General features: G+C 40.8%; 2 protein-coding genes across 2 annotated transcripts; one reads left to right on the plus strand and one right to left on the minus strand.

Moving 5' to 3' along the window:
* Positions 1–457: 457 nt before the first annotated feature.
* On the plus strand, positions 458–1,086 carry LOC126799808 (uncharacterized). Its single transcript, XM_050527066.1, has 2 exons — positions 458–727; positions 810–1,086. Exons 1-2 carry the CDS (start codon positions 528–530, stop codon positions 970–972), a joined length of 363 nt encoding a protein of 120 aa, XP_050383023.1. The 5' UTR covers positions 458–527; the 3' UTR covers positions 973–1,086.
* A 2,993-nt stretch (positions 1,087–4,079) lies between these two features.
* Positions 4,080–9,971, minus strand: LOC126798640 (ABC transporter B family member 1). Its single transcript, XM_050525651.1, has 10 exons — positions 9,422–9,971; positions 9,283–9,337; positions 9,006–9,181; positions 8,705–8,905; positions 8,322–8,581; positions 7,912–8,228; positions 7,556–7,779; positions 6,550–6,923; positions 5,718–6,432; positions 4,080–5,595 (listed from the first exon to the last, which is right to left on the minus strand). Exons 1-10 carry the CDS (start codon positions 9,884–9,886, stop codon positions 4,306–4,308), a joined length of 4,077 nt encoding a protein of 1,358 aa, XP_050381608.1. The 5' UTR covers positions 9,887–9,971; the 3' UTR covers positions 4,080–4,305.
* Positions 9,972–10,184: the final 213 nt, after the last annotated feature.

Below are 10,184 nucleotides of genomic sequence, written 5' to 3' on the forward strand. Positions count from 1 at the left end.
CCGGCCTGCTACCGTTGTGGAATGAATTACCCAATTACAAAGTAATCTCTTATAACATATAAGGTTAACATAACAAGGAACCAGTTCACTAAAAAGAGACTTCTGTTAATTTACTCTATTATCTCAAAATAAGCTAACAAATGATTTAGTATTTTAAAATACTTACGTGGTTAACATTGTTCACCAACTCTATTTGTCTAAAGAAAAAACAGAAGATGCATTTCTCGGCCTTTATGTGACACTGAGTCGAGCAACATGCAGATGATCATTAATACTCTTTAGTCTTTACCAAACAAATTAAGAAGAAAGACATATTTGTTTCAATGGAAATATGCAATGAACAAATGAATCTGGGTAAAATGGGCCTGTTGGGCTCACAACACTGGACTTCAAGTGGGCTTGTGTATGCATTAAAACGGCGTCGTAGAGTCCTGGTTGCGTAAAAGTGCACACATAAATCCCTAAAGTTGGAATCAATCTAGGGTTTTCCAGCCGAAAACCCAAACTCGTCTCTGCGTCGCCACAAAATGGGAGGCAAGTGCCCGCACAGGAGCGTGAAGAAGAGGAGATACTCCCACAAGACTCACCGCCGCAGCAAGTTCCTGGTCAAAGGCGACGACTTGGTTTACGATGGTCTCAAGAAAGCCGAGGATCAGATGACCACGCCGGTCTTGCCTGTCGATGAAGACCTACCTGGAATGGGCCAATACTACTGCCTTCACTGCGAGTATGTGCTTTCGTAGCATCTTGGGTGTTGTTTCTTTTGCTCAAAATTTATGTGCTTCCTATTGATGTGTGAACATTTGCAGCCGGTACTTTGCGAATGTGACTGTGAGGGATGAGCATTTCAAGACCAAGAGGCACAGGAAGAGGGTGAAGCAACTGCTGGAGGCACCGCATACACAGCTCGATGCGGATTTAGCTGCCGGGATGGGTATGCCTGATAATGGTCCTAAGCTTATGTCAATCTGAGGTTTATGTTTTTTTTTTGTGTGTCTGGATTTAGTCGTTGTAGCTAATTTTACATGATGCTGTTGTAAGAATGATCGTTCTGTTTATCTATTTATATAGCGAGCTTGTTTATGATCTCATTGCTGGTTGCCTTTATTATTGTTAGTAATTGATGCAATGCGATTTTGTTTCCTGCTTAGGATAACAGTTTTGTAAATCGACCATCAGAATGCCGAACTAGGACCGGTTAATCATGCCTGTAAAGAGAGTATTGAAGTACCCAATTTAGGTTGAAAGTTGTGTCTACGTAGAGAGGTGATGATATGGATATCGTTCTGTATATGTTTGCGAATAGGATGTATAAACCTGTATTTTTTAACCGAATGATAGAAGCAGTCCCCAACAATTGCCTATGTAATTAGGAAGACAATAGGTCAATACTGTTAGCCAGTTAGCTTAGATTTTGAACAGGTTAAAGTATGAAGATCCCTTATTTCCTCAATGCGTGCATATACCAATTCTCCTAATTGGTCACTTCAGCTACAATCTGAATTTTTGAACCTCGATCCTAGTACAGCTTTGTGCTCCCCTGTTGATATCTCTTGACCCTTCTGCGGAAGGGGAACACACTGTCTGCGCATTCTCCAGCCTAAGAAAGATTGAATAATAGTGTCTAAGTTTGGAAACAGATCTTCCTGAGATTTCATTCTGCCTTCTGTATCCTTCCGTATCTATTGGAGTCATCTAGTTTTCTATTGGAGTTGTTTTGTAGTGTAACATAGTATCATACCTGGATATTGGAGCACCAAAACACCCCCTAACCCCGAATCAAGTGCAGATGCATGAAAATTTGTCTATAAATAAGATAAACTTTAAATTATTAGAATAAGATTCCAGGAGAAGAGTTAAGCAATAGCAAGAAAGCCTTCTACTCAAAATTTAGGTAAAGCTATACTGATTTTCAGGCTGAAGCGTTAGGTCTATGAGCTGGTTTCATTGCTGCTACTTTACACGATTTGACATAAGTTCCGGTTGTGGGTGATTCTAAATTACTTAATAACTCCTTGGCAAATTCACTGAGTGGTTCAACCAAGGAGTTCACGTCCATCTTCACCCATGTTTGGCCTGAAGTAAATTTCCTTACTGATGTAATTAAGTTATTGACCATTCTACTCCGATTGATGGCTGGCAAAATCAACTCTGTGAGTGAATAGCCTTCAATTTTAGCTTTCATGGTCTAGGCTTGTTATGGGTTTTTCTGTCTTTTTCTTGATCGAAAAGGTCTTATTTTGTGGAAGAGTAATGTCATAAGACTTGGGTTTGCTCAATAGTTAGGAATCACATTGTCGAAAGTAAAAGTTTGATGAACAATAGTCAACTTAATGATCAATATCCGATGAGTGGCTATAGTCCTCAAAACTTTAGTTTCCAGAACAGCAGAACTCTTACCTGCTTCAATGTCTTTGTCTGACCTGCTTCAACAACAAATGATTACTCTGAGGGGTTTCGAATCGAGTGTTCTTCAGCTGTAGTTCTGTAAATGATGACTTGAAGACCGATAAAGTGAAGAATCTATTAAAGTAGTTTGACATTTTATTTTTGGAAATATGGTTCTAATTATTTAGTCCCAGTATTTCTTGACTTACGTACGACACATTTATACAACAAGCATGTCATGTATAGGCACCCTTTACTTTAGAGCAATTCTTTTTCCCTAATAAGGTTACCCCAAAAGCTTCTTAGGTCCAGAAGTTAATCCCTCATTGTCTGTAAAATGCTCCAACTATGCATTGTGTAATAAGTCTTCCGGTTTCTAATGCTAAAATTATACACGGATGAGTATAACTTTTGCCCAGGAAAGAGTACTATGCTAAACTGGGAACAACTTCGGACATGTCGAGAAGGGTTCAGGGGAAGAATTCAAATGCTCTGTCCAATGTCTATAGTGTTTAGTGGCATAGTGGAACCCTTTTGTGTGTGTTTGTGACAGTACTTCAGTGTCGTTAGTCTGAAAACTCTGAACCCTGGCTTCCACTTTCTTAACAAACATTGCTGTATTGCACCCTGAAGAGTAATGATCATATATGTTTCTGGCAATCCTTCACTGTCTCTTCTATTTGTTCTTTCACTTGTGCCAGTTCTATTGAAGACAATGAACTTGAATTTGAGATCAGTAAAAGACCAAAACCACTACTGTTTCATCCCCACCTTGCCCCTAATACAGCCAATGCAAACAAAATGATTTCGAGTAAATAATTAAAGCAAGGAGAGCTTTATCGTTCTTCTATCTTTTTCTTGGACCCCAGAACAAAGATGAAGGAGCTCCACCACCATCAAAACACCATCGCAGGCCTCTCACATCTTTGTATACCTGGGGACAAAGTGATTGGGTATACCCTACTCCCTCACATATCTGATATCACCCACCCTAACTAAATCAAACACCTAAATCTCCATGTCATTATCTTCAAGTCTAATTCTCACAGCCCTTTGTCCACTACCATGCATGCCTATGGTAGCATTAACTTTCCCTCCACCTCTTTGCTCTCAATTGCCAAAAGGGTCATTTTCTTGTGTTCATCTTTATGCATTTTCCCTCCCCCTTTGCTTTAAACTCATGCACATGACCAACCACCATATTATGAACTCACCCAATAATGCGTGTTCCCCACAGCCTCAAAATCACATATAATATCGAGTTTCCCTATTCAGATCAGGACTGCACCATCGAGTCTGTTTCACAGTGAGGTTTGAAAGTAAGATGGATATGCAATCAAAAGCCTAACATGTCTTTCACAAGTCTACATCGAATGCCATGATACCCCATTTGCCATGCGATCAGTTTCTCTGAGAGTGATGGAATTCTAACACCCTTTCATCCAAACATACTCGATTGCAAGGCTGCTATACTTGTTTGACTTGTGAAGCCCTTATTATTGGATTCCCCGGCACGATTGGATTTGTCTGCCAATTAAAGTCTGCACACATGTGGGTTTGCCTACCTATAATCTCTATTCTCTAACTTGTTTTGTACTGATGAAAGTTACATTGGCATCAAAATTGTATGGTAAAAGAAAGAAGAAAGTCATTCACTTGTTAGTAGTGTTACAGATTGATATCATATCTTCAAAGCATAGATGAAATGTTGGGTATCTATTTCAATCTCAACTGGTATTTGTCATTATCAATTTCTTCATGGGTTCATAAAGTAGACATATATATGAAAACTAGGGGGGAAGAGAGATAATACACATACTACACCAAAATAACAAAATACAAAAGACCCAAAAAAATTAGAAAAGGGGTATATGGGGATATACTCCTCTTTAATGGTATATGGCTTCAACTTAGTCCTTACTTGCCTTCTCCTTCTTCGTCATCCCTTGGTTTTACGGAAGAACTTGAACCTGATGCTATTCCAATGGCTTGACTGTGTGAAAACCTTTGTAGCTGTATCATGCGTGCGTAACACCCGTCCGGGTAGTTTTTCAATAGGTGGTTGTGTGATCCTTGCTCTGCCACTTTTCCATCATCAATGACTGCAATGACATTGGCATTTCTAATAGTTGCTAGTCTGTGTGCAACCACAAGTGTGGTTTTCCCTGAACAAGCGCGCTCTAGAGCTTCTTGAATAGATCTTTCAGACTCGGCATCAAGTGCACTAGTTGCTTCATCGAGAAGCATAATGTCTGCCTTCCTCAGTAAAGCCCTGGCAATAGCAATCCTCTGTTTCTGTCCTCCAGATAATTGTATCCCCCTCTCCCCAACAAATGTTTTGTAGCCTTCCGGCAATGCAGATACGAACTTGTGAGCATTGGCTAGATTAGCAGCTTCAATGATCTCAGCTTCAGTTGCCGATTCATGTCCATAAGCGATATTTTCATATATAGTTGTAGCAAAGAGGCATGGCTCCTGGGGAACCACAGCAATGTGCCTTCTGAGAGACTTGAGATTGTATTTGCGGATATCCTTTCCATCAACAATAACTCTTCCTGATGTTGGGTCATAAAACCGCTGTACTAATGAAATGACTGAGCTCTTTCCACACCCACTAGGACCTACAAGAGCAAGAGTCTTGCCTGCACGGACACGGAGGGAGAGATCACGAAACACAGGAACATCAGGTCGAGAAGGATATGAAAAGTCTACATGCTTAAACTCAACTTCTCCACGCAGACGATCAGGCACTGCAGTAGCATCAATATCATCAGGTTCAATTTCAGTTTTGCGGTCAAGGAGCTCAAAAACTGATTGCATAGCTCGACCACCCTTAATAAAATCAGGAGCCAAGGTTAATGTCTCTGCTGCACCATTAGCAGATACCATGAGGACCATGAAAACTCGGATAGTCTTTGAGAAATCAGAGATTCCATGCTTTACAAGCCAGGAAGCATACCAAAGACCTATAGCATACGAACCATAAAGTGCAAACTGAGCTATCCCAAATCCACTTCCAGCAATCTGACCCTTCCAAAAACACCGACGCAAGGGAATCTGCAGGTTGGAGGAAAAGAGACCAACAATCTTTTCCTCGGAGTTGAATGCAGCAACTGTCCTTACATTGGCTATAGCCTCCCCAGCTAGTTGGGTGGACTTGGCATGTGCAGCTTCAAGGTCTCCGGAGAAACCAGTCATGAACATTTTCTGTACACAAATAGAACAAATATTAAGTACATGTCAGTACATGCACCATATGTAACTCACAAATTCCCTAACCCTGAATATTGTCAACATGGTGGAAGAATTAAGGCCAAAGAATTAAGTACCTGCAAAACTGTGGCTGCAACAACAACAGGGAAGACAGCTACAAGGACAAGGGCAAGGCGCCATTGCAAAACAAATCCTGCAGTGCAAGCAACTAGCATGAGTGCTGTGTTCTGTACAATAACAGAAATCCTGTCCCCAATGGCTGATCTGACATTGTTGGCATCAAGGGCCAGCCTTGCTGCAATCCTGGCACTCTCATTTTCCTCCTGATCAAACCATGCCATTTCATTTTTCAACACTGCTGCCAGCATTTTTTCCCTCACACGTTTTGTAAGATTCTCGCCCACAATATCCCAGAAAGAATGTTGTAACGTGTTGAATATTAGGGCAGCTGACGAAAGTCCAATCAACAAATAACAGTACTTATTAATTTGCTTGATCATGAAAGCATGGCCTGGGTTGTAGTAGACACTGAGGACGGCACTCAGAACATAAGCAAAGAAAGCACTTAGAGAACCACAAACAACAGAGCCAATTGATCCAACTAATGCATAGACCCATTCAGGAGAGTTCATCTTGGCAAGGCGCCAGAAGGAACTGGCTTGCTCTTTGAAGGCAAGCTTTTCTAGACGATAATTAGGGTATGTGGCATCAAGGGAGAGACTAAAATCAGATGTAGAGAAGTCTGAGAGCCTGCGCGAGTATGGTGATCGACCATATGAAGAATTTCTAGTGATTATTGGTGAGCTAACGGAGTTTCTTGCACTAGAAGGCCTGAAAGGAAAACCAGGATAAGCATCAAATTTTTTGCACAAAAACAAATAATCAGAACAGAGTTCAAACAATCGTGCAGAGTATATTCTCAAAAAGAATTCATGACTGGTGTGGCACCTGGCACTACTCTTTCTGGCATTGTTGAGGGAGGTTTCATGAGCTGCCTCTTGCATTCTAATGAGTTTGGCGTAAACACCATTTTCTCCTTTAGAAAAGAGTTCATCATGGGTTCCAATTTCAGAAACACTTCCCTGCTGGAGTACAGCTACAAGGTCAGCCTTGCGAATGGTTGAGAGGCGGTGAGCAATGACAAGTGTTGTCCTGCCTATCATAAACCGGTCCAGGGCTTCTTGCACCAGTTTCTCAGACTCAGAGTCCAATGCACTTGTTGCCTCATCTAAGAGAAGGATTGCTGGGTTTTTTAGCATTGCCCTTGCTATGGCTATCCTCTGCTTCTGTCCTCCAGACAGTTGGACTCCTCTCTCCCCTACCTGCCATTTTCAACATTCTGTCACATTTCCTTGGTAACTTTTACTCTCATGTTAAACTCCTTTGCCATACATGTTTATTTTTCTAGATTTCCAACATAACTTACAGAAGGATTATTCCAAGAGATTCGTTTTGAGTGAAATCACTAATGAATTATTATAGACATTATATATCTTGGTCACAGGAATAGCTTATTTCTAAGTTTTTGTGATGTTATGAAAAAAAAAAATGGGACCCCTTTTTTCTCTTCTTTATCTTTCTATTGTCTTCTACTTCTGATTACTTGATCTAACTCTTGCACATGCAGTGGACTGAAGCATGTTACTTTCTGCAAAAAGCATGCATAACCAAGTGCTTCTTCACATTGACTTCTATAAAGCCAACGCAAAAAAAAGTTAGGCCTTGTTTGTTGACCAAATCAACCAATGCATTTTTAATTTAGTATGATAGAAACCATAAGAAATCAAACTGAATCTGGTTCTATCCAGTCAAGATCCATGATGAATATATTACTTATAGTAGAGCAACGCCAACTATCCAAGATGTTCAAAATATGTTAGGGTTTCAGATTAACCTAGGATCAAGCTAATTTTCTAAAAGAAAAAAATATGAAGTACTGTCTCAATTAGCTAACCTGAGTATCAAAACCATCAGGAAGTTTGACAATGAATGAATGAGCATTGGCAACTCTGGCAGCTTCTTCAATCTCAACTTGGTCTGCGTCAGGTCTCCCCAAAAGTATATTCTCTTTAATGGTTGTAGCAAACAGAGCAGGTTCTTGGCTCACAAGCCCTATCTGTTGCCTTAGCCACTGTAATTTCAATGTCTTTATGTCATATCCATCTAGCAGTACTTGTCCTGAAATGGTTTGTTCAATAAATGAATATTTCAATTTTCAATCTTCTAACATTTATCCACAACAATGAAAATGTCTACATATGTATATATGAACTCATGAACAAGTTTCAATCTTACTAGAACAAAATTTACCTGAGGAGGGATCATAAAATCTCTCAATGAGGGAGACCACAGTGCTCTTACCAGAGCCACTACTACCAACCAAAGCAATGGTCTTTCCGGCTGGAACATTTAAAGAGAAATTGTTGAGAATGCGAACATCCTGCCTTGAAGGGTAGGAGAAATCCACATTCTTGAGCTCCACTAGTCCTGTAACAGACTGCAATTCCACCCCTGCTTCACCGTTTCGGTCCATGCCCGGCTTGTGGTCAATAATCCGAAATATCTTTGCAGCTGCAACTTTAGCCTTTGCAAATGCGCCCATGCTTGGAGCAGATTGTCCCAAAGCCCTGTTTTGATCAAAAAGAAACTACAAGTAAACAACATTGATTTTGAAAGAACTATGTAAAATCCATATTAAGCAATTGTAAGATAGTACTTACAGTCCACCTATCATGACTGAAAACATGGTGGATATAGCGAGACCTCCATTGGTGAAGTGGTGCCTAACAAGATAACCCCCATACCATAGAAGAAGTGCATAACAGCAGAAAACTACAAAGTAAGTTGCTCCAAGTCCCATTCCTTTAGCAATTCCACTCCTGTAACCAAGCTTCTGGGAAATTCTCAAAGCTTTGGAGTATACTTCTAGTGCTCTTGATTCCCCCACATACGACATGACAACTCGAATTTGACCTACAGTCTGCAATGTTTGCCACGAATCAGCTAAACTAATTTGCAAGAAACAGGAAAAAATTCGCCTTCACTCAAGCGAAAAAGTTGTGATTCTTCTCATTTTCTAACAATTGAAGCTCAGATTTCTGACCTGTTCTACAGTATGTCCTGCTTGTGAAAGAGCCTCTTGGCTCTTCCCCGAGAGTTTGGCTAATGTGGACATGTGAATAGCTCCTATCACAGCTATCAGAGGCACCACTGCTAGAGTCACAAGAGCTAATTGCCACACAGCAGTGAAACCCACCACAAATCCAGACACAAATGTGGCCATGTAGTGGATTAAATTCCCCAACTACAGAAAATGAACCACAAAACTAAACATGTTAGACAAAAAAAAAACACTAAAAAAATAGAATGACCAAGATAAGCAGATTGATGAGCTTATGATTCACCTTCTCGCTAATGGCGTCTTGAACAATCACAGTATCAGAGTTGATGGCAGAAACAACATCAGAGGTTCGAACCTCTGTATCGAAAAACTCAATGTCCTGGCTCAAAGCAGCTTCAAGGTACTTGATCCTCATCTTGGTCGATTGCCTTTCTCCGGTCCACATCCAACACGATATCTCTGCACCCAATTGCCAAAAAGTTCTTTCCGTTTACGCCAACACAAACCAACATCCATCAATAACAGAAGAAGCAAATATAGTAAGCACCAACAAAACTCACCTGCCCATGAAGAAGCCCATATTGCAGCTCCCACAACAAGAAAGTACAATGCATACTGCAAAATTCACCACCACTAATGAGATGAGCCGTCAACTAATATTCCTAAGTATTCGAAATATGATGTTTTTAGGATCAATACCTTCAAGACCTCTTGCATCATCTTGTCCGGGTCATTGGCATTTGCGCCGAAAGAGTTCACGAGATCAGCAAAGAACCGAAGAAAGATGGGCAGAGAACAACCATGCACGATTGCTCCAACAGACCCAATTCCCATCAGAACGTAATCCAACCCATCAGCGAATCTAAACACTTGACCGAACCCAACTGTTGGAACAGCCTCAGGCTTCTCACCGCCACCATTAGACTCCTGCTTCGTTGTTGTTGTTGTAGTAGTTGGCTCACTTGAGTTCTCCATTGCTTGACCTTGTCTTGTCTCTTTACCACTTCTTGTTGTTGTTGTTGTTGTTGGGTTGGTGTTAGATGGGTTAGATGACGAAGAAGAAGAAGTAGGAAGAGGAGGAGGGTCAGTTACAAGCTCAAGGCCTTGCATATCTGACCATCTCCACTGCTCAATGGTCTTTATCCCCTGAGAATCTTGTGACATTTGCAAAAATTCGTCAGCTTTTATCAGCAAAACCACAGACTTCACACACACACACACACACTCTCTCTCTCTCTCTCTCTCTCTCTCTCTCTCTCTCTCTCTCTCCCTCTCTTATTATCTCAGTTTACCTGGTGGGCTAAACTGAGCTCATTTCTCACACTTTTCTCCACAGAATTTATTGTTTTTAAGATTAACCACTCACCCCCTTTTATCACTCATATTTTTGTTGCCTAGCTTGTGTTTTCCTCCATTGGTGCTTATGGCATATACTCCTCTCGTGCTTTGGTGGGTTTTGCTT

This window comes from Argentina anserina, chromosome 6, assembly GCF_933775445.1.
Source record: "Argentina anserina chromosome 6, drPotAnse1.1, whole genome shotgun sequence".
NCBI lineage: Eukaryota > Viridiplantae > Streptophyta > Magnoliopsida > Rosales > Rosaceae > Argentina > Argentina anserina.